Below are 25,325 nucleotides of genomic sequence, written 5' to 3'. Positions count from 1 at the left end.
AGAGAATTAAGTAGAGAATTAAGACTGATGCTATTATCTCTATGGACAACAGAGCACTAAATGACTAAAAAGTTTTAACCTTCTAAGAAATTTGTAGTTTATTCTTAGTGTATATAGCCATATGGTAGTATAAGAGATTTTATGCAGTTGTATTCAGGCCACAGAATTAGTAACTCTTGTCACGGATAAAAATCAGATAACACTTCTGGATTTGTGGCTGAGCGGCATATGCAAATGTTTTAATGTGTGACAATGGGTCACTTACTTTTTTCTTGCCTTGTTGCCTCATCTTGAGATTCACTATATGTTGTGCATGTAATGGGCTTGTCCATGCCCAGTCCAAACAGAAGAAACTTAAGTTTCTTGGGAAGCCAAGAAAGCATTTCATTGAAAATATTTATTTGGGAAATTTCAGCATTTCTGTAGTGTTATTACTGGGATAAATATGATTATATGGGAAACTGTAAGATACTGCTTAATTTCTTTAGCTTGGAAAATGCATTCAAAGATAAATAATTACCAAGCCCAACTCCGTCTGTGATTTTTATTTTTATAACAATAGCGATCAGATTTCTAATATCCGAACCAAGAGAAAGTATCAGATTCTTATAAATCCTTTGATAAGTAAGAGACGAACATGTAAACACTTGTTGCAAAAATCAATCTCAGAGCAATAATTCTCTTGCTAATTAGTTCTGTCTGAAAGGGAAAGGTAAAAGGAAATAATAAATGAAATTATCTGGACAAAGCTGAGGGATCTGAATAACAGCAAGATGGAAATGCGCTTGATAGACCTTCAGAAAAATTATTAGACATAAGTAGATATTAATGAAACGAAGGAAGAGACTGAGAAGCTTAGATAGTGATGCCTGCATTGTAGGTAGAAATGGTACTGACCATTTTATTCCTAAATAGGGAAGTTATGGTCAGAAGTTGCAATATTCCTTCTATCAGCAGCAAAAGGCAAGGCTATGGCAAATGCCAATTTTTAGCCCAGCGGCATATTTAAAGTGTGGAAATTGTGGGTGAAAGCTGTGAACTCTTCTCTCTGCTTCCCTTGCTGTTATGTTAAGCCTCCTGATACTTTGGCAACAGGTGAGAGAACATTGCTATAGGTTCTTGGATTTTGGCGATTGTTAAGAGTTTCATAACTTGTCTGCTCAATTTATCTACCCCATCCCTTTTTAAGGTCTTTCCCTATGAAAATGCTTCATCAGTAGTGAACTTCCTCTTGATATCCAGCTACCAGGCTGGATTTCATCCATTCCAGAAGACTGGAAGGTCAAATACAGGATAGTCAGTGGCTCTCTAAAGGGGGCTTGATGTTCATTCCTCAGTCATCAGGATGCCTACTGTCACACTGCTAAGGCCATCTTACTGTCAGTTTCTACCTTTCATTGCAGGACAGGAATAATCTCTTCAGGGACTTGTATTTTCTGCTCTCAGTGACTCCACTGGTGTTTACCCAGGTTATTGTGGTAGCTTGTGCCTCATGTTGGTGGGCAACAGGAACCCTGAAGAAAGCGAATGCCAGGGATCTCAGTGTGCACCTTTTGATACTCTGTCTTTCTTGCTGAATCTCTCTAAAATGCTAGTTAAGGTTACTGTCTTCTAGATTATATAAGGGCAGACCTGATATCAAAATTGTTTGGGGTTTACATCCCGCTGTATCATTCCTCATTCTAAAGAGCATCCCTGTTTGGATGGAGGTTAGCAACATGTATGTCTGACCAGCTTGGTGTGTGCAGTCTTGCCTAACTATGTGTTGCTGCATGCCAAATTAACCATCTGAGTATGAAGGTAAGTACTAGCCTAAGGGTCGTTTTTAAACTAGTGCTGGAATGTTCCACAGAGTATGGCACTTCTCTGTCCAGATTGTTACTGGTGCATTTTTCCCTCCTAAGACAGAAAGGTTATCCAAAACCAGGAGTCTCTTTTCTCTAGAGAAAAAGAAAATACACCTTGACATATTGGAATTCAGAGCTTCGGCAGAAGCTTCTTTAAGGGGAGCCCAGGTTAAGGACTTACTATAAGCCAATAGTGACTGAAAACATGAGTCTCCATCCCCAAGCAAAGTAATGTAAGGGGTTTTCTTCTTTTCTGGGAAGACATTGCAATTGTTTTGTCAGATATTTGAGTTACATATGAGTCTTCAACATGATGTCAGACATTCTCATTCACTTTAGAATACTGAATCAGGAGTGAGAAATTTGTTCTTGATGTCATTTTAATGAATAGGGGTTTCCAGAATTTTGTCTCTTTGCTTTTAACTGGAAATACAGGCTGCTTTCCTTTAGAGTTCTACACTTTCGGAGTTGAAGTCACAGAGGGAGATAATGCTTTATGCCTTTTCCATGGCTGTCTAAGGATCACCAAAAGACAAAGTCAGATGTAGTTTACCAGATTTTGCCTACATTTGGCCATCTGAGACAGTTTTGGTTTGTGAATTTTCTGAGCTTGGTGATAAGGAGTCCCATACTCTTCTGACACCCAGCAGACCTGACAATAAAGGATTTAGAGAAGACAGTATGCCTCAGTTACAACACATGTGGATGCTGAATGGTTCTTTATTTCTACAAAGTGCCTGTTCTTCTCCAATTACTCCTGGTAATAAGAGCAATATATGCCTACCTGGCTAAATGGAGCATGTACTTGGCCTAAGACCTATCTAAATCTGAGTCCTCTCTATCCTTGCTATTTTTCAATTATATCTTAGTGTTGAAGTTTTGATTATGCGCATCAGTTCAGTTAAAGTCCTTTCAGTATCTGTAACTCCCACTGCCCTCTCCCTGAAAGCATGTCTATATTTTTTTCTGTCACAAATTTATTGGGATTTTGTGATTTTATATGGGATTGTTTGATTGATTATTTGGTGAGCCAGTCTTTGATTTAATAGCATGTTATGGTCATTGTGGGAAGACTTCTCTATTTTTCTGTGAAGGTTGCCTTTTCTCCCCAATCAGAAGGCGGATGAATTTCAGATGCTTAAGGCTGAATAGCAGTCTAATTTTACTTTTCAGAGACAATATATTTTCAGACCCCTCCCAACTTTCTTGCATCTGAATTGCTCTTAAATCAGGTGCTAGACTTCATTTGTAATCAGTCAGGTTGTTGAGACCTCCAAAGGGAGGAATGATCACACCCCCTGTAGGTCAAAGCTTGCTGTGTGTCTATCCAGTAATGTACGTCTATCCCATTACAAGTAAACCTCACCATTTTTGAGGTGATCTTTTGGTTTCAATTGTGCATTTGTCAGAATGATGCTGAGATCATTGATTCCACAAAGGACTCTTAAATCTTTACTTTAGCATGCTGTAATTGTGCTGAGTGCTGCCGAGTCACGTGGAATCCAAATGGATATGTGGATTATCACTTGAAGAAGCTGAGGAGGTTATTAAACTGTAAATAGATTTTTCAAAGTTGCACAGTCCACAGATCTCATCTTCTTTCCTATTTCTTTTCTCAAATTTTCACTTTGTTTTATTGTTTTTCATCAGCTAAAATTTAGAAGAACTAAGGGTGTGGTTCGTGCTTTCTCCTATATCTCTGAAGATAACCACAAGCAAAGGAGGGAGCCCTGAACTTGCTCTCTGAATAATGCTAGGTTTAAAAAACTTGACTCTGGTTTCCAGATAACAAAGATTATATATAGGCATATCAATGTCCATAAACGTATCGAAGAGGTCACTTCTGTTTTTCCATGCTCACAGTTCCTTAATATAATATATAATCAAACAAAACCAATGCAGTCCTAGTTGGAGAGAAAGATTGAAACCAGTTTTGGGTTTTACAAATTCTGGGTTACTTTGTCATCCAATACATTCAGAATTTCCTGCACAATGTACAGCTACCCTGCATCCACCCAGCAGCTCTTCCTTTCCTGACTCTACTACAGGCATGACCACTACATTACAGCTGTCAGAAGCCCTTTTGTATAAAATGAGTACACTGGTTAATTTTCTTTTCATGAACTTAAAGGACTTTTTCAGCCACCCAAAGATCTTCTCTGGCAAGAATAAATTTCCTTGACAACCAACTATTGCAGTTGTTTAGATCAAATTTGGATGAAACATTGCCTGAACTGGAAATTGAGATGCCCCCTAGTTAACACATGCACATTTGGTCTCTCACCTGTGTCTCTAATAATTTTTATTGCCAATTTCTGGAAATTTTTTCTCCATTTCTTTCTGAGCAAAGTTGAACAAAATGCTGGAGGGAATGCTGTATCATCAGCTCTAATAAAGCTTTGTGGGATTCCAAAGTGTAGGTATTTATTCAAGTAACTCACCTACCATGTTTTCTTCAAACTTTATTTAGATAAATAACATCTGGTTCTTGATACACTTGAAAATAATTCATTCGTGTTTCCTGTCAACTCATTTAATGTATCTTTTGTCACCTGATAAAATAAGTAGAAAATTGATGCATGGAATATTTGAATATGTTATACGGCATTAGGGAATTTCAACCAGAAAAGATAGTGGGATTTTCCTTGTATTAGTCACACTGAATATGTTTATTCCAGAAAAAACAGATGGAAAGCTTGTGGATGGTCGGTTAATACCTTGGGAAAATTCTTCAGTAACAAGTTCTTCAGTAATAACTCTCCCTATTACATTGCCAACATCAGTAATTTATTAATTCATCTGCCACATATATTGTCAGCTCTGAAAAATGGGGGAGTAATGCTACATTTTATGTCCTTGAATTGTTCTTTATTTTTGTTCAAGACATGCTCTTCTCTTTTAATTTTACATGCCATAGTTTTCAGATGATGTTCTCAAGCTTTTCCTGTATTGCATCTGAAAGTTTTCTTCTTGCAGTGTACTGACTTCATGTAGTCTTCTTCCTGTAATTTTTTAAATAAAATACATTAAATATGGACTAGTAATGAAAGTGCAAGAAAGAAAGCCTGAGACAACTGGGTTTTATTTCTCCCTTTTCCACAGATTTATGCCTGACCTTTAGTTATAGTAAACGTATTTTCTGATTTCCCTTCTCTAGTATATGTATGCTGGTCAATGTGGATATATACACGTATCTGATTAAAAAAAAAAAAAAAGGTACTCTGTACCCATAGTATTTCCACTTTGTATAAGATAAAATGAATGAGGGACATTTGTGATGTACATTTACCACTTCTGTAATCCAAGGACTGGTGTGGGCATAAACTAGAAGTGATCTAATGTGGAGTTGGTAGGCCTTTCAGCTTGTTACATGAATTGAAACACAGGGCTGCACTGAGGTGGCAATGGAGCCAGAAATCCCCGTCGCATTTCTCATCCCTTCCCACTATCCCTCCCCAAACCCACGCTTGCTTTTCTCTACTGATTAATGTGCTAGTAATTAGCACAGAACAGGAATCTGAGGAGAAGACAATAATAATTTCACAATGTTTTTTGGAAAAGGAAGGTAGCCTTCAAGGAATGCAAAAAAGATCATGCAATGAAGAGAGCTGTATTTCAGAAGTGAGGAGGTCAATAGATAACATGAAATTTGATTTAAAACAGCCAAATTGAATTAAGCCTTACAGTGAAATGAAAATTAATAAAACCTTATTTTGCTATGTAAATCAGAAGAGAAAAAATGAAGAAGCAGGCCTGATGTGCAAGTGAATTGAGACAGTCTTAATACAATCAAGGTTAGGTTCCAAAACCACATTAATATTTTCTTACGCTTGCTGTAATAAAGCTGGCGCTTAACATAGGCCATAAGCAAATAATTAATGGGAATACAGTGTCTCTTAGGTTATGAGTGGAAGCAGACCTCAGAAGCTTCACTCCAGCTGGAGAGGAATTGGTAATTTCTATTCCAAAACTATGAAAGAAATGGCATAGGGGATAGTAAACTTTTATTTACCAGATAATAGATTACACTAGATTAACTGCATCATCTTTGATAAAATGGCTGATTTTCTATGTAAGTAAGAACAAACAGATCTAATCTTCAAAGTTCAGGAAAGTATTACAAATTATTTGATGTATGTTATTATTATTTTAGAGAAATTGAAGATTAATAGAAGAATTTTCATGTGCAATTGACTGAACAGGAAAAGTCTGAGGAAAATTGGCAGCAAAGTCACTCAAGTTTTAGTCCTGTGATTAATACCATTTATTTGTATTTGCAGACCTGTGTCTGTGGCCTAAAGAGCAAGTTACTGTTTATTGATGGAAAGTTTTGGTGACCAGTACTTTCTTACAACATAGCAGGAAAGAAACCTGAGTTAATCTGTGCTGCCTCAATTAACAGTAAAGCACAGGTGAAATACCAGAAAAATTATGAAATGCTGAAAATCCTTGCTACAAAGAATTACTTCTTGTTCCAAACATTCTGAATTTTCTCTTGTATTTGCATAAATAAAGCCATCCTTTTAGTTTTAGCAAAGAAAGTTAATATTTTTTTTTTCAAAACTGAGTTACAATCCGTATAACATATTACTGCAGACATGCATTTATTTTTGATCTCATGTAACTTTTGAAGGATGTCTGAGATAATGTCATGGAACTGAATAGTTCCTAACATTTAGTACTAAATGGAAGGTGGTTGTTTTTATCTATATGAAAGCAAAAATTAAATAACAATAATGAGAGTAGGTTTTGAAAATACTATCAGTTAGAATCATTGATAAAACTTAATCTCTGGCAAGTTAGATTTCCAGGCGTTATTTAATTGTTTGACTTTCTGTATTATTATGCTTTCATTGTATGCTGTGTCTTAAGTACACTGATATAGCAGATCATATTTCAGAGTATATATGCAAGTCCAAATAAAACAATAATAATATATTGCTTTTATTGACGCATGCAGTTCTAGAGTCAAAGAGAACTGAGATGAAGTGGTGACAAAGACATGTATTAACACTAGATGTGGAAAATACTATAAATGGGAATTCCTTCCTGGAAAGTATGATTTTAAAAAAAGACTTCTTTTCTAATGTGTACTTGAGAGTAGCTTTAAACAGAAATTAAGCAAGCCAGCCATTTGATGGTTTAACATCATAGAACCATAGAGTCATAGAATGGTTTGGGTTGGATGGGACCTTAAAGATCAACTAGTTCCAACCCCCCTGCCATGGGCAGGGACACCCTCAACTAGACCACTTTGCCCGAAGCCTCATCCTTTAGCTCCTATTTTATGTATGGAACAAAGATAACTAAACATGCCTTTATCAACATGTTTCCATGAGAGGAGTCCAAGGGACTGTTTTGGCAATGCTCTGGCTTTGTGCTGAAGTGTTGTGATCTGAAACGACAGAAGATATTGGGTTCTTGAATGAACAGTTCAGTCCGGAAGATTCTGCAGAAGATGCAAAGGTGTGACCCCAAAGTTAACTGCTCCTGATAAATCTCCACAAAGTTTGCAAAAGGAAGGCATGGCAACCCTTGAGGGACACACAGTCAGAAAGAAGGGACAGAATTATGAAACGCCTCATATACTTTTGCTGGTTTTGAGAACCCTAAATAGAAACTAAGAAACTCTTGTGTCACTTCCAATTATAGCTAAGGACATATTAAAGATATGTTAAAGATTATATCATGCAGACGGGGGTTTTGAGTTGCAGAATTTTTTCTCTCAGGAGTATTTCATGACAGTGCTGTGCTTTGTTCCTGCTTGTTTTTTCCCATTGCACAGTAGCCCTTCCTTAGGCCATAGAAGGTTTAAAATAATCCACCATGCTGTATCAGAGCTACAGCCTGTATAGTAATATGATCAAGACATATTTCCTCTCCTATTTATTTCACTATAGAAATGTAATAATGCTACTAATAATACTAATACACTATACTGAAACCATTATTCCTCTAGCTTAGTACAGAAATGTCTCTGCCTTTTTCACAAATAAATAGGGTTTGATGGGACCAGAAGGCTCATTTGGTCTACCTGGAGCTCCTGGGCCTAAGGTAAGTGTTTGTGTTAATTTGCTTGTGACTTTAATAAATGACTGCTTTATAGATGACAAAACACCAGGATTTTGCAGCTAATTTTTTTGTATATTAAATATTGGTGAGTTGCTGTATGATTTTCCCTATACTGCCTTATAGGTAATATCAGTCTTAAGAGAGCTTCAATCTCAAGAGAGCTTAATAAAGCTCAGTAAATGGTGCCTGTCATCCCAGGAGGTTTGGAACAATTGCAGAAATGGTCATGAGACTGTTTCAGCTTTGCAGTCCTGGAAAATGTTCTGCAATGCTGAGAGCCAGATAATTCTCAGTATACATCAGAACTTTCTACCCATGTTACAGTTATTTATATTCTAATTGTGTTAAATAGTGTTACGTGCTGCTTTTTCCATCCAAGGAGCCAAATTTATTTCAGATGTAACTTTATTGATTGCACTGCAGCTACAGCAAGAATTAATTTGACCCATGCTCTCAGGAACTAAAATAGATACTATAAATCCAGATCTGTTAGTGTAACCTTTTAATTTAATCCAAGATGAGTTTTGGCCAGTAAGCACTGAATTGTGTGTCCTAGAGGATATTTAGGAATACGGAATCCATTTTCCAAACTTTGTATTTACATTTAACTCCATTTCCACTCATACATTATTTTATATCCAAAAGTACATATGTATTTATTTTAAATTTTATACTGAAGGTAACATTTTTTAAAATGGTCAATGTTTGCTATGGTCAAGAAGATCGAATACCTATGAAGTAACTAAAAATTCATTAGCTTTATTTTCTTTTGTGAAAAATGCTTTTGTTTTGTTTATTTCTCTCTCATTCAGAATATAAGGCAATTCTTACAGAATCATGCTTAATAAGCTTATTCGTACAGAAGAGCATCATGAAGTAATGAATAATTCTTAGATTTTAATGAAAATTCTCATGCTGCATATATGTCTAATTCCATAGGCTACAATAAAAAACAAAAGATAAATATTTTGGTTTGTGTACACACAAACATGGTATGACTGGGCAAGGGAAATTAGGCAGGTGGGGAAGGGACAGGTGAGCAGAGACTGGCAGATCATGTTTTGTCATCAGTAACTCATCTCTCCTGAGAGAAAGTTGAAAATTCAGGTGTCCTGTAAGGGAGCAGAACTTTAGCCTTTCAGTCACTACCCGTGCCTATTTTTAAGGCAATTTCCCAGCAGCATCTGTTTATGTTTGCTAGTCATATTACATGTGACAAACATACTGATGTATCAGCCACACTCTTTTATTCTTATATAGGGTGATAAAGGCGAACCTGGAATACAGGGGAAACCAGGATCATCAGGAGCCAAGGTAAATATGAATCTGGAAGTATTCTAGTTAAAGAAGAGATTTATTTACTTTTCCATGATTTACTCATTTTCCATGGTTTTCCATGATTAGCTACAAGGCACTTTGTTTCAAAATGAAGCAGTAGTTAACATAAAATTGCATCAGAATCCATTTGATGGCTTATTCTTACTAATTTTATACTAGCTTTTAGGCAATGTAAGTCAGCTGTTCATGAAGTTCAAACCTGAACACATTGCCATTACTTCAGACAGTTTTATTTGTGTAATTTTGAAAAATGAACATCAACTGTATTAAAAGGCAATTAAAAAGGACAGATACTAGAAAACTGAAGTTAAGAATTAGGAGTCCCTTTTGTGGCTTCTCTGTATTCAACATACTTTCACAAATTCTCCCGACATTTCAATCATCCTCAGTTATAAAATTTCAAAATATCATAGCCAAACCATATCATCTGACCTTGAGAAAACATGCAATATATGTTTTTACACACAGAACATCACTGACACAGAGCTATTGTATTACTCAGGGAGAAGTAGGAGTACCGGGTGCTCCAGGTGAACCAGGCTACCCAGGCATTCCTGGTACCCAGGGTATAAAGGTAAGTATTTTTTGCAGTTTTATATTAATTGCATCTTTTATTGGAAGTAATGTAAGTAATCATTATTAAAGGAAATCTTCTTTCTAAATACATCATTATTATTAGAGAATAGTTGGTATATTTTGGAAGACCCATTCTTTTAAAAAATAATTGTTTTTCTGTCCTGGTTTCAGCTGAGAGGGTTGATTTTCTTCACAGTAGCTAGTGTGGGGATATGTTTTGGATTTGTGCTGGAGACAGCATTGATAATATAGAGATGTTTTTGTTCTATGGACCTGTTGTTGAGCAGGGTTTACACGGGGCCAAGGCCTTTTCTGCTTCTTGCACTGCCCTGCCAGCGGGATGGCTGGGGGTGCACAAGAAGTTGGGAGGAGACACAGACAGGACAGGTGACCCAAACTGACCAAAAGGATATTCCATACCATATGACGTCATGCTCAGTTTATAAGGAGCTTGGGGGAAGGGCGGGGGGGCGGTGGCGTTTGGAGTGATGGCATTTGTCTTCCCAAGTAACCGTTACGTGTGACAGAGCCCTGCTTTCCTGGAGATGGCTGAACACCTGCCAGCCCATGGGAAGTGGTGAATGAATTCCTTGCTTTGCTTTGCTTGTGCGCGCGGCTTTTGCTTTACCTGTTAAACTGTCTTTATCTCAACCCACGAGTTTTCTCACTTTCACTTTTCCAATTCTCTCCCCCATCCCGATGAGGGGGAGTGAGCGAGCAGCTGCGTGGTGCTCGGCTGCCGGCTGGGGTAAACCCACGACATTTTCGTAGGGAGAAGAGAATGGCCAAAATGGAGAAACTTAATGTAAAATGCTACGATATAGGTATTAATGAAATATCCATTATGAATTGTAGTACATAATGGTATGATCCATGATTCTATATTTACTTAATATTATATCTTATAGCAAGTGCTACATCCATAAAGTCTTTTGTGGAGCTACTGTAAGAACTGGAGCAATTAACCCTAGGCAGCTGGGACAGATTCAGCTCAGTTAGCCTTAGCCAGTAAGTTATCTGATCTAACCAAGCTGTCTGTGTTCTCTCCATTTTCAGTTGAGAGAGTCTGAGCTCCTTGAGGAGTCATTAATTCACATCTCTATGCCTGCCTTTGACTGTAGCTGAAGCCTAGACAGTTAGCTAAATTAAATGTTGAAATTTTAGATGGCAAAAGTTCGGTTATTTGGATCCTACTTCTACTGTACGTGTTGAAAATTATTTCTTCTTTTCAGACGAACCTATGTGTACTCTTGCATATGGAGTTCTCATAAAGATCATGCCTTCAAGGATCTCACCATCTCTTGGTGCAGCCTTACATCTATCAAACACTGCTATAGACGTGGTTGTGCTGAAATTCTTCATTGCTGAAGGATTGCTTTGTGAACACATTGTAAAATCTAGTATTGATGTTTTACTTATCTGGATAGTCATTCTTATTTTTAAAATGTAGGTGTGTAGGATTTTCTGACAGTCACATGTCTTTAAGGAGTCCCAGGTTGAAAATCATAGAATCATAGAATGGTTTGGGTTGGAAGGTATCTTAAAGATCATCTAGTTCCAACCCCCCCTGCCATGGGTAGGGACACCCTCCAGTAGACCAGGTTGCCCAAAGCCCCATCCAACCGGGCCTTAAACACTTCCAGGGAGAGGACATCCACAGCTTCTCTGGGCGACAAAGATTATAGGCAATATTGTTCTTTGGTATGTTTTGAAATTCAAGCACACAGCTTTTTGCATAACTTAAAGCTGTAATTAACATTACATTAAGTGCTTTTCTGGAGATTTTCTTCTATAAGATGACAACATTCTACTAAAAATCTCCTGTGTAGTTGAAAGCTCTCAGTTTTGTCTCAGCCACTATGGCTGAACTTTTTGTTTGACTGGAAGCTATATTTATATATATAGGAAAAAAATTCTATAAAAATAAATTAAGTATCTTTAGGTAATATATCTGACACTTGTGTTGGAAATCTAGCAGTGTTTCCTGGAAAATACTGGAGTCTCAACTAGGGCAAAGATTCCTCCATTATATATTCAAATTACAGCTTTCAGAATAAGTAGGAAAAAGCAAAGGAAGCTCAGGGAAGGTGTCAGATAGAAATAAGCAGTTAGTAAAAAATAATAATGCATCTTTGTAGTATTACTAGCAGTGTAGAGGACCACCTTTTGAAGGATGAAGCCCTTCATATAAAGGCTTTACAGAAATAGAGTTGAATCAGGTACTTCACTATGGAAAGAAAGGTTAAAAGGTAATGAAGCAGTAAGTTAGAAGGGTGGTGTTACATTTAAAGTTTTATGAAAATCCCATGCAGAAGTATTCCACTAGACTTCAGCTTCTGCTCCAGAAGGGCTCGGGTTTCCTGTATGTCCACTGTCATGTATGCCAGCCATGGATGGATGTCTTAGGTATGCTGGAGTATTTCAGATGTCAGTGGACACATACGGGGATGTCTTGAGTTGCCTAAAGCATCTTAAATCTCTATGTTTAGACAACTGAAGCAAGTCTCTGGTCAATGGAGGCTAGAGAATGATCCAAATTTAGATGAGGTTATCTCACCTAAATGAGATGATGGAACCTGAGTTCCATTTTCCAAGGCAAGATGTAGAAAAATTAGTCTTCTGACCAGTTTCAAAATAATGATTTCCAGAGTACATAAGGACAAAGATTTCCTGGCTTAAGTCTTTCAAAATGTACTGAAGCCCAATGAAAGAGTGACCTGAGTTGAGTCAGTGTCATAACAATAGTTTAATTAGTTTATTATCATATATTCAGTTTCAATATCTGAGGATCATGTAAGGTACATGTACCAAGACAGTAATACTGGTTTTAAGAAGGGACATTTTGTTAAAATTTATGGAACCTCTTTAAATTTTAAACTGAAGAAGCTTTTGCAAAAGTCATTATTAATTTTATATGAAGATGCAAGTCAGAATATATATTGCTGGTTAACTGGACTTACAAGTCATAAGTACGACAAACTCTTGAATTATTCAGGAAAAAAAGTGCAGTTTGGGCATCTGACAGCAAAAGTGAACCCTTTCAGCTATAGCTTAATTTAAAACTTGAAACCAAACCAAATATTTTACATTCAAGTACAATACAACCAAATACAGCTGGCATAAATACCCTCTTACATTCTGGGATTTTCGATCAGGAAAATATTTGCCATGACAAAATCTCCTCTTTACTACTGTTTAGCATTTAACTAAACATTCTCTTTTTTCAAAAGACAACCAAACACACACATGTTTGGCACTTAAAAGAAAACTGGCAAAACAGATCCGAAAAACTCCATCCTGATTCTGTTCTTTATTAAATGCAGTTTTGCACGCCCCCCCACAGATCTGTCTTTTGTTTCATGAGTTGCTATGTTCTTGGCCCAACATTTTGATTCATGTCTATTTAAACAGAGTCACACTGATTTAAGAGGTCAGAGTTAGGGCAGGAGCCATCTCCCATAACTTTTAAGTTTCCTTTTCAGTCTATGAAGAGAGATAGGCACATTCTGGGAGTACACATTTTATACCTCGTTAATTGGCATGAATGGTTTTCAAGAGCTGCCTGTTTCTTTCTAGTGTCAATAAGATGGTGTTCAAACAACTTCATAAACCTAGATATCTGCCTTTTAAGTACCATTTGCACCATCTGATTGCCAGTCGCCCCACTAATGTTTATTTAATATAAACATTTCCGTGAAAGTCAAAAGGAGTGGGTGGAAGTCGCAGTTAGTCCTTACACAGTTCTGATTAAATTTAAACATAAATATTTTTTCTGATTCAAAAAAATACTTTTTTCTTTGGTGTGTCATGTATGACTTCAACATTCAATGGGTTTGTAGTAAATCTTACAAAAATTATTTATACTCTGTTCTCTGTGGGTGAAGGCAAGCATGCTTAGTGGTTAGCATTCATATGAAATTTAACCCATCAGAAATACTAGCCCCCTCCCTGCCTACATCCTCTCCACTCCCATACAGAGTGGATAAAATCCTGCTGGATTTGCCACCTCATTATGTTGTATTTTTTAATTTTAATTTGGTATATGAGTATTCACTTTTTTATAGTTTGTTCTTTGACAGATTCCCTTCTTAGTATAACTTTCTGTGCTTTTCTCAGTGTTTTTGTACATGGGGATAAAGTGATTTGTTTTCATTCAGTAGAAATAAAAGCTATTAGATGCTTCTTTTGTATTTACTGTGTTAAATGAAAACACAGACTACATGTCTTCGAGATGAATCATGTTATAATGGAGACTTTTCTTCTAATATTTTACAGGGGGACAAAGGAAACCAAGGTGAAAGTGGTATCCAGGTATATCAACTTTGTTTCTGATGATATCATCTGGCAACTATTAATACAAGTCTTAGGTGTTAATTCAGGAGCTTTATTTTTGAGATTAAGATCCATAGAAGGTTTGCTTGAAGAACAGCAGCAGTGAGCTCTAACTCTTCTTCAAGGAAAACTGCCCAGTATGCCCAGTATGAATTTCCAGCTGCATTTCGGGGGCTGAGCAGGCTATTGACATTTGGTCCAGAGCTGTGTGGTCCTAGCAATGGTGGGGGCTCAGGGGTGTGGGTTGTGCTGCTGCCTCAGGGGGCTGGGACATGACCCAGCACTGTCCCCGGATGGGTTCCGTCGCTGGCTGCCCCCGGCACTGTGGCAAGTGCTCACAGTCAAATAAATGCCACCTGGCCTCTGCCTACCTACTATGTTGTAACAAGTGGGATTTTCCTCCTTGTTATCCAAATGTCATGGAAATATCTACAAGAAAAAGAATACCATGTCACTGCTCAAATCCTAACTTGGCTCCTCTGTGTTCAGAGTAGAAACTGAATCCTTCTGCACGGTTTCTACTCTGAACTCTTGAAGAGTAACTTTTCAGATTGATTGGGCCTGGTTTAGGATGAGATTTTAGGTTTTACCTCTTTGTGTTATTTTTGGTAGTTTAATTACGTCTCCCAGATAAATGTATATTTTAGGAAAATGTGCTTCTTTTCTGAAGGGGCTGAAAGGAGAAAAAGGAAGACAAGGAAATCCAGGCTTACAGGTACTGTTAAAATAGCGAACCTAGTTCAAGAGAGCCATGATTCATATTTGTTTCTTACGATTACTTCCATCAACATGGATAGTTCTTTGCATCAGGTGAAATATATTTATGTATAGCATGATTACATAGTTATATAAATGACCTCTTAAACAACCTTACTATTTTTAAAATAGCAAATACAACACACATAGAGAAGATGGAGCCACACTTTTCTCGGCTGTGCACAGTGGAAGGATGAGAGAAAATGGGCACGAGCTGGAACACAGGAAATCCCAACTTGATATACGGGAAAAGCATTTTGCTTTGAGAGTAGTCAAACACTGGAGAAAGCTGCTCACAGAGATTGTGGCAAAACCTGCCTGGACAGGGTGTTGAGCAGCCTGCTCTAGCTGGATCTGTTCTGAAAAGGAAGTTGAACCCATGGAGGTCCCTTCCTACCTACATGTTTCTGTGATTCCGGAATACTGTATCTTGAGAAACAATCCGGAAGTACATTCTTCTGGATTATTTTATTAAATCCTTAATTATGAAAATTTTTCATGAAACAATTAGAAGTAATACAAAATGCAGATAACAGCACAAAGTGGCTTTTGTGTAAAGGTTGGAAGAGTGATGCTTGAGATGTTAAGATTTTGCATGTACCATGCTACACTTTCATGTAATTCATTACCTCCTAGACTATACTGGGAGTCGTTATTAACATCTTCTGTGCTCATAAATTACAGATGTTTCCTGTTTCAGCTGCAAATCAGAGAGATCCAGTTGTTTCTCTTTAACTGTGGGCCAATGTATCCTGATTGTGTCATAGTTGGCTATCTTGTTATACCACAGAAAATAACTGTTAGTATTTATAAATACTTGTTAACTGCATAATCTATGTCGTGTCTAAACAGAGAAGTATTTGTTAGAGGTACATATCTGAAACTAGACTTGGAAGGAAGTCACAGTTGCTTTTTTCAGAATTACGACATCAATACAGCTGCCTGTCTAGCCAGGAGTTGATTCCATTGGAGCATGGGCAGGAGATCTAGATTGTATGTTAGCCTAGTTTTATCACTCTCAGGGGTATGTAGGTTGTCAGGAGTCTGGTAGTAAGGCTGAGCAGACATTTTTGAAAAGAAATAGTTTAAACTAAAATGCCCGTCATTGGTATTAATGAAATGTAATGTCCTACTCTAGTATTTTACAAATTAAACTTTTTGGTTTTTTCCTTTTGCAAATAATGGATAATTCTTTTATATATTTAATATTTTAATCATAAGGTAAACCAAAGTGATAGCGAAAGAAAACATTTTTTTTTCCAGATAGAATGATGCAACTGAATTGCTGTTGCTTGCTTTTTTTTTTTTTTTTTTTTTTTGAGAAAGCTGAAAAAATAATACAGGCTCGGTCTAAAATTGTTTCCCATGCTTATCTAGTTTGGTCAGCAACCAAAACATCAGTCATTCAGATACTTCTGGTAGACAGCGCTAGGTCCTTCCAAGGTTTCTCAAGCCTCCAGGACTTCTCAAAGATATAATACAGATTTGCTTGTCCATAAGAGTATGTCAGAAAAGTGAAAAAGCCTGCGCTGAACTGCCATCTTGCCATGGAACTTAATGATCAATAAGAGCATTGAACCATTTGGCAGTAATGACAGCAAAATCATTTGCCAACATGTAAAATCTGGCTTACGGACTGTGTTTGTATTTCAAAGGCTCTGAACTAGATTTTCGTCTAGTAAGACAGTATTAAACCAGCAGAATCAGGGGTTTCCTTTTGCTAGAACAAAAAATTTATTTCTTTTGTAGAGTGAATAAGGTTTTGTCTATATGTCTATATTATGTCTATTTTTTTATATGTATGATATATTCCCAACTTATCCTTTTATCATACAATATTAAAGGTATTACTAAAGCATTAATTCACCATGATACAAATTTTTCATCCTTATATGCAGTTTGGTTTTTTCGTACAAATACCAATCACAGAATCTTTAAAAATTGATATTTGTGATTAATTATTGGAAACAAAGGACAAAAAATATTATTTTTTTATTCCAAGTAATTTGGGTCACCTTGCTTTTTTAACTTTTTTTTTTTTTAATATTAATTCCTAAAGGGAGTAGAAGGATTGAGTGGAGAACGAGGAGAGGTAAGTATTTTGTAATGACAACTATAGTACTACAAAATTATTCCATTTGTTTCTGCAAATTATGTGATCTGTAAAATGTGTGTTTACAGTCTTATTTCCGTATTCACATCTCTATAAGCAACAGAACAGAAATGAATTGAGAAATATCAGAGAAGGGAAGAAGTATTAGTTAAAAAGAGACATAGTGAAATATATATTTCATTAAATGAATGATTAAAAAAAATAATTAAAGCCAAGTGTGTGTGTGTGTGTGTGTGTATATGTATAGCCAAGTATATACTTTAAGAGAATTAAAGAAACAAACAACAAAATAAATGAGAAAGAGCTGGTCGAAGACAGCAAATAAAGAAAAAAGATGTAGAGATTCAAAGTTCATTGAAAAATAAAAATATATTCATAAAAGAATACAGGATAACTTGATCAAAACGACCCATATTGTTCAGCAGCAGCAAATAATAGCAGGGCAGGCTACAAAAATAAGGACCAGCATACACAAAGAAGATCCATCTTCTTGTATACCTTCATTCTTTTTGGCAGGCAACAAATTAGGGGCATTTAAGCTAGAGATCAGGACCATTGCATTTAATGTCAGTTTTGAATTTGCCTTATTCCTTTTGAACTGTGCTGATGTACTATACTTTCAGCTTCCATAAAAGTCTCTGGTAAAGACTTCCACAGCTGAACTATTTGTCTTGTGTGTTTTAACCTTCACCAGTGAGATTTCTTTATGTGCCTTTCAAAGCTAATGAGAGGGAATATAGCCTTTGAGAGACTGACTCAGAAAATGCAGGGCAGAATTCTTTCTCTCTACTACTAAGTTTATACAGGAATAATTCAACTCAGGCTGAAACTTGAGGGGCATAAGGGGAAGCCTGCTTGGACTGCTCTTGGTCTGTCAGAAACTGCATTTGTAGTTCTCCAGGATTTTTTTTAAAGTTCCATCTTTTCTTTTCTTTTTCTTGTGTTTGGCTAATGTAGATATATTTATGACCAAACCTTTTAATCTTTGTGTTGCATGTTGTTTAAAAATTAGTATTTAAAATATTAACTTTGTTAGTTATTTTTTATTTATTCCAATATTTAGGGAAATCAGGGTACACATTGTCTCATTAATATAATTCTTCAATTTTATTTAGAGGTTTCTTCGTTCAACCCTTTTTCATTAAAGCGTTGTTGCATAGCAATAACTGGACATATTCATTCGAATCTCAATTCTCATAATTAAATAACTTTATGCATTTAAACATATAAATTGCCCTATATGCTGCTGTGGTTCTATGAAATACTTAAAATTACAGTATGGCTTATAGGTGTTTTGCTAAATCATTGCCAAAATTAGTAAAAGATTCCTTGTATACCATTGAACTAGCCTCTTTAAATATTGTAAATCATGGTAATAACATCTTTATTCTGAAAAATCTTTTTAATAATATTCTTACTCTGTGCTAAGACACAATGATGTCATTGTCTTTATTTGTCAGACCTATAAAAATAGTTTATTTTTATAAAATATGTTGTCTTTTGTTAGACTCTGACTCCTCAATAAAAAGTAAAAAGTTTTCTTTTCCTTTTTTTAATTTTCTTTGCCAATAGTAAAGGTCAACAAACAAGGCCACACATGGGATGTGGCTGAGCATTACAAGACCAAGATATACTGTAGAAAATGTTCCCTCAGCAGTTTCATTTGCTTTTTGGCAAGTTCTGCAAGCAGTTGTGCTGATCCTTCCAACGTTTCATCCTGGTGTTTTTATACTGGCTTCTTGCCTGTAATGTTTTTCTACAATAGATGCCATTTTCCCAATATTTCACTGGTTCTTAATGCTTTCTAGACCCTTTAACATTTATTCTAAATAAATCAACTTGCAAGTCAGATGCCTTTTATGTAAAAATGGTCCATAGGTGTAAAAGTAATTAAAATTAAAACAAATAACTTTTAGCTACAAGAACAGAATGATTTTCAGATCCCAGCACATATAGCTCCTTGTATAGCCACAGGCAGCTACATACGCTCCATATGTTTATCTCTGAGCCTTGCTGACTCTGATAAATGGAAAAAATAAATAAATTTGTAATTATGTATTAGACACGAATAAGTACAAATCTACATGGTGTAACTAAGAGCGTCAGTTCTCTATGACTACAACACTCAAGTTGACAGTATCAAGAAAATAAAATACAATTACAATCTTGGAAAAAGTCAGTGCTCAATTACTGTATAACTTTTGTAGTGGGAAGAGGGTATGGACTGCTGTTCAATTCATGCATGGCATCTTACTGCTGGACCATCTTTCCAGGAGTACTCTTAGGCACTTGACTGACATCTGTCACATTTTTTCTCATTTCTCTGCTTTTTTTAAGAGGAAAAACTACCTGCCTTATTTTGGCGGCTAGCTCTCTCCATACAACTGAGTAATCCGATACTGGATTATGAAGCTCGCTATCCTGTAATAATTCATGTAGAGAACTCAGGGCATTGTTACTCATTCAGACCAAGCCAGAAAGCTTTGGATTTTTCTGATGTAAAGAATTTTGATAAGTACTATACAGAATGATACAAAGTAATGTAAATACCATATTTTAAAATTCAGTGTAAGTCTATGAAGACTGTATGCCTAACTTGCATTATTTGCTCCAGTCAGTTTTGTCATACATAGTAATCCTGCTGCCTTGTTTCCATAATTCCATCTAAAACAGTTGGAAAGGGCGAAAGAAAATTTTGAAGCAACTGATAACATTATGTAGAAGCTGTGCAAAAATGGTAGGAAAAAAACTCATCAGGGAGAAAACATAGTATACTGACTTTAATCTTGGGCATGCACCAAATTACATTGTACTGATGTTTTGTTGGCTCCAGCATAGGGAAAGAGTTCCACATGAACTATTGCAGTAGGTAATTCCATACATAGAAGAACCATTGCTTTGATGAAGATATATAAAAATATTTTCCAGCATTATTTTAACCTTTTCCAGTGAAGCAAATGAACTATGGTTGTTATCAATCACATGGAGAATAAATGAAGTCAGAAAAAAAAAACCCCAAAACCCCCTAACTGAAATCAAACTATTTTTTCCTTTGTCTTCTACGCTACAGACATAGGGTAAAAGTCTTGATTATTATAGTAAGTTTGCCAAGAACTTCAGTGATGCCAGAATTTTATTTCTAATTTTTCCAGCCTTCTAAGGATTTTAATGTACTGTAACAAATTCTCTAATTCTCATGAAAAAGTAAATAAAGCCTTTCTTTCCATATGTTAATAAGGAAGACTATTTTGTTTTATATTAATATGTAAAATGGGTCCTTAAAAAAATATAATGGTAATTTATTTTTAGTCATATTTGGTAAATAATTGTATCTGAAAGTTACTAAAGAATCTGAAAACTTCAGTACATTTTAGTGAAATAGATTTCATCAGTATCAAGTTAATTTTCAGTGACAATTATATTCATTTTATGAAGATCATCAATAAAGATTTTCTCAGAATATCTTTGCTTGGTGCTACCTAGCTTCCAAATGGTCTGGGAAGATATGATTGGCTTTTCGTCGGTTTTCATTCCAGAAAGGTGAGAAAGGAGATCCAGGCATTCGAGGCATCAATGGGCAAAAAGGAGAATCCGGTATCCAGGGTTTGGTTGGACCTCCTGGTCTCAGAGGTCAGCCAGGAGACAGAGGACCTCCAGGAACACCTGGATCAGACGGAAAACCTGTATGTATAGGACCTCAAAGTCATAATTTTGTATACCTTAAAAACCCCAAACAAATGCATGCTCTGTTTTTTTAACCATTCTCCGTTCAATTCAGGCACGAGAATTTTCAGAAGAATTTATTCGACAGGTGTGTTCAGATGTACTGAGAAGTAAGTTTGAAAGCCTCTTTACTGTTCTTTCCTTTTTTAACGTGCTAAAGCAGTTTCCTGATAATTATAAAGAAGCTTTCTAGATAGTGAGATTGATATTGCTGCTTTATCACTTGTTTTCCTATAGGTTCCATACTTTACCATCTTGTTTCCTAAAGGTATCATATTCTCTGAAGAGAGGGAACTGTTTTAGTGGCTAAGGGGCAATATTTTTATATTTTATTGTTACAACACTCTAAGCAATCTTTTGTTTGAATTCTCCTAGCCCAGTTGCCTGCCATCCTCCAGAGTGGAAGGCTACAAAACTGTAACCACTGTCAGTCCCAAAGCGCTTCCCCCGGACTTCCAGGACCACCAGGTCCAAGAGGCCCTGAAGGCCCAAGAGGGTTTCCTGGTTTACCGGGAAATGATGGCATTCCAGGGCTGACAGGCATCCCGGGTCGTCCTGGGGCTCGTGGGACAAGAGGTACTGTGTGCATGCATCATGGTGCTAATGAACTTGATGACTTTGTTTTCTGCATCCAGTTTTGAAGGGGATTAGTGCAGGGTGGAGTAAGGGAATAGCTGGGTTTGCATCACGAAGTGTAGTTGAGGACACGGTGCAATGTAAAAGTTTCACTGCTTACAAAGAGCACATGTCAGAAGAAGAGAAAATACAAGAACGCAACAAGATAGGTAGTGTTCAGTTTTACTATTGTGAAACTTTGATTTGATCTTTTTAGAGAGTTCTTAGTCTCATGTAAATGTTTTTAACAGCATTTAGATTTTTTTTAGATCAAATATGCTTAGACGTGGATTTCAATGCATTTCCATGTTTTCTGGTTTATTTTCTTCCAAACTTCTTTGTTTCTCCTATTTTAAAGAAATGGTATTCACTGGCTATTTACTGTCTGCTATCCTGTAGGCTGATTTTTTTTGGCATGCAACACCTTTATACTCCCTCTGATTTCCTGGGGCTTTCTCCTTTTTTTCTTTTTATCTCATAAGGATTTTTACACGTTTCTTTATGTTTTTCTTAAACATTCTGGTTTCTTTTCAGGCAAGCTAAGCTTTACGCTTTCAGATAACTCACCCGTCCAAGCATTCCAACTGATTTCTGTGGTGCGTTTGCAGACTATGCATATATAGTCTGGAACTGGACCGAGAAACTGAGTGAAGTCTGTAATTTGATAACTGGTGCCAGCAGCAACTGTGTTTCCTATAGCACCAAATAATCAGGAAAGCTGTATGAAATACAGCTAACTAGTAACGTGCCAAGGGTAGGCAGGCAAATGGTTAGTACATATTAACTTTCTTTGTGGCTTACTAACTGTGACCTAGAACGTCAAACTCATTTTGAGTGTAATGATGATTTGTCTGTAATGCTTTTATAATTTCATCTCCAATAGGAGAATGTGCAGTTTTCCTCTGGAGCTGACACAGTTCTGTCTATTCCATAAGAGCTAGAAAATTAGATACCTGTTTCTATGAAGAAATTTAATTTATTGGCTTGTACTAGTGTAAGAGAGCACATATTTTGCCCTTCTCAGTATTTCTTTGGTGGAGATTTAATTATGTCATACATTGTGAAAGATTGTCCATATGTTCTGCATTCCACAGGGACTGTGGTGAATACCTTACACTTCTTTCATACAATTTCTCAAAAACTTTGTCAATGGAAAGGCAATGACAGCAAATTTCTTAATTGCCCATCATCTATTACCTCAACTTATGCTAGCTGTCTGCTTAACAGATGCTACATCAGTTCTTAATTCAGTAGAAATGAGGATAATTAACAACCCAGTCACACTATGCAGGTTAAAAGGAAATGCTTATTTTACATCCCATTATCTGCTTTTGAACTATTACATTTTTCATTCAGTAAGTATTATCAGATGCTGACTTCCTAATTCATTGGATGAATATATTCTCAGTGGCCAAAGATATACATGTGTTTGCTAATTCACAGGACTTCCAGGGAAAAATGGTGCAAAAGGCAATCAAGGAATTGGGGTTCCTGGCATCCAAGGCCCTCCAGGGCCTCCAGGTGAGGGATGGTTCAGCTGTGCAGTTTTGGTACATGCTAATAATTTCCCCCAAAAAATGTCGTTTAGAAAAAATGTTGATATAATTTTGAAAAACTTAGTTATTTACACATCTTAATTACCATATATGTTTTATGGCTAATGCCTGTCTCTTGCATGCCCTTTAAATTGTCATATAGCACATTATTTAATACAAGACAGGTCTTGTAGAGATTGGTACCTGACATTTGCTGTTTCTCGATAGATGGCTCTTAAAGTCAGCCATTATCTGAAAACTGAGCCCTGATATAATCACGTGACTTGTAGGCATTGCTTAGTGAAGGAAAATGTTCTTCTTAACAGCAGTGTATTCATGCAAAATGCAAAGCGGAGCATTTAGAAGAGATATTAGGGCCTGATCCAAAGCCAGAGAAACAAGTAGAAATCAGAGGACTCTGATTCATGCCATGGTGGTTCCACATTATAATATAAAGTATAACAGTATACTAAAGTAGATTTTTATATTTCCTTTGAAAAGCTATTTTTTAAAGTGTTTTTCATGTGCTTTTAAAAAAAATCTTCATAAGGTATCATGTTGGTTATATAAAACATATATGAATTTTGTGACAAGAACTGCCTTTTTCAGAAAATGAAGTTTTCTTTATCTGCATACTTCACCAAAGAGCAGGGGGTTTGTAGGTCCGTACTGGCTCTTGTTTTCATTTTAATATAGATCCTCTGTAATGTATTTGTATATTGCATGTGTCTCATTAAGGTCCTGAAGGTCCCCCGGGTATGAGTAAGGAAGGACGTCCTGGAGAGCGTGGGCAGCCCGGTAAAGATGGAGATCGTGGCAGTCCGGGAATGCCAGGACCGGTTGGACCCCCTGGAATTTGTGACCCATCACTATGTTTTAGTGTAATTGTGGGGAGAGATCCATTTAGAAAGGGACCAAATTATTAATTTGTTATACAATAATTTAGAGGAATAGGTATGGTGCTTGTCTTTTATGGTCTTTCAAGTCTCAGGAAGGTGACCAGCAATAATCCCATAAGCAGGAACAAAAGTACCTCTGACATTATAAATGTTACAAATAATGATCCCAAAGGTTATAAGTTCCTTTAGACAAGAAACTCCAATACTTTTTTAATACCTTGCATCAATTGAATCTCAAGTGTTTTTAAAGACATCATCAGTTTTAATAGGAATAAAATTAACCATAATATTTGGTGTTTAGTATTTAAGTGTCCTGTCATACTCCTGTTACCACTGAAGTCCTTTGCAAAATTGCTGGAGACGCCACTGGGAGTGGGATTAGGCCTTAAATGGTATTTGTCAGGTATAAATTACTGTGAAATTTTTCACATGCAGCCGACATATACAGTATTTGATTTTGAAAGAATGTGTCTGGATTTGACTTCATATGTGTGTGAATCTCATTGGCTTGTGTACATTTCATATGTCATAGCTCCAAGTGTTCTGTGAGCAAAGGCATATATCAGATTTTTATAAATTAAGAGAAATATCTGGACTTATTATGGAAGTAATATCACCTATTTTGCCATGCAACTCTTTGCTTAAAACCAAGGTGAAATGCAAGGGTAAAACTACTGGTTCAAGAAGGGCCAAGGTTTTATTGAAGATGGTACTTTCAGCTATGAAAGGTCAAAAGGTTCCTTGTGGGTGATTCAGTTTATATGAAAATAGCATTAAAAAATGAAAAAGAACAAAAAACTGGTAGAGCTGGCTTATAGCTACAATTTGGCAGAAATAAAAATTAAAAAATGTTTGCACAACCCCAATGGAATGGTTCTGCGTAATTAAGTTATATACCCTTTGCTGTTTCTCCCCAAGGACTGCAGTTGCCAAATTGAAGAAGCAGGTTTACAAGGAGAAAGGTCTAACTGCTGGCTGACTAGCTGCAATGTTTGTTATGCCATTTCTTTTTTCATTTTAAGCAAGCTATGTGTAATTTTCATTGTATGCTTTGCTAATGAGGTGTATTGCTTGCTTTTACATAAAGAGCAAAGGCACAGTTCCCAGGAGAATTTAAAATCTGTTTCTTAAATTAAGGCAGTCTTGCATTGAACTTAACCAACGCTTTTTAAGTGGCTTTTTTCTAATGTGTTGTTTTTCTGTTGTCCTGCTATCAGAGATTGGTAATATGCTTGACATTCAAGGTAAAATAAAATTTTGTAAAGAACTGGTGGTAGTTTGATGAGCGATTGCAAGAGTTGCCTGTGTCCTGTGTCACAGAAAAGAGTGATGCCTGTAATACATGGAGGGATAGTTCCACCTTGCAGCTGTGCCTTTTGCCCTCCCGTGTCCTTCCATTTCCTCTGGAGAAAGCACCATCCCCAGGAGCAGCACCTTTCTGCTGGGCTGCCACAGAGCTGCACTGTGCCCAATGGCTGCTGCCCACCCAGAGCTGCGGGCCCACGGCAGGGGGGTGCTT

General features: G+C 36.5%; 1 protein-coding gene across 1 annotated transcript in view; it reads left to right on the top strand.

The window, feature by feature from the left end:
- The window catches only part of COL21A1 (collagen type XXI alpha 1 chain), a 114,413-nt gene extending 89,390 nt beyond the window's left edge, over positions 1-25,023 (top strand). Inside the window, exons 20-30 of the mRNA XM_054822413.1 lie at positions 7,848-7,901; positions 9,180-9,233; positions 9,760-9,831; positions 14,109-14,144; positions 14,836-14,880; positions 16,981-17,013; positions 20,571-20,717; positions 20,813-20,867; positions 21,133-21,333; positions 22,816-22,893; positions 23,646-25,023. Coding sequence (XP_054678388.1) covers positions 7,848-7,901; positions 9,180-9,233; positions 9,760-9,831; positions 14,109-14,144; positions 14,836-14,880; positions 16,981-17,013; positions 20,571-20,717; positions 20,813-20,867; positions 21,133-21,333; positions 22,816-22,893; positions 23,646-23,833 — 963 coding nt within the window. The 3' untranslated portion in view covers positions 23,834-25,023. The remainder of the gene's footprint in view (positions 1-7,847; positions 7,902-9,179; positions 9,234-9,759; positions 9,832-14,108; positions 14,145-14,835; positions 14,881-16,980; positions 17,014-20,570; positions 20,718-20,812; positions 20,868-21,132; positions 21,334-22,815; positions 22,894-23,645) is intronic.
- The last annotated feature ends 302 nt before the right edge of the window (positions 25,024-25,325 follow it).

The sequence above is a fragment of the Grus americana genome, chromosome 3 (assembly GCF_028858705.1).
Source record: "Grus americana isolate bGruAme1 chromosome 3, bGruAme1.mat, whole genome shotgun sequence".
Lineage (NCBI taxonomy): Eukaryota > Metazoa > Chordata > Aves > Gruiformes > Gruidae > Grus > Grus americana.
Note: the sequence above shows the minus strand (reverse complement) of the source record. Positions and strands in the feature narration are given on the sequence as shown.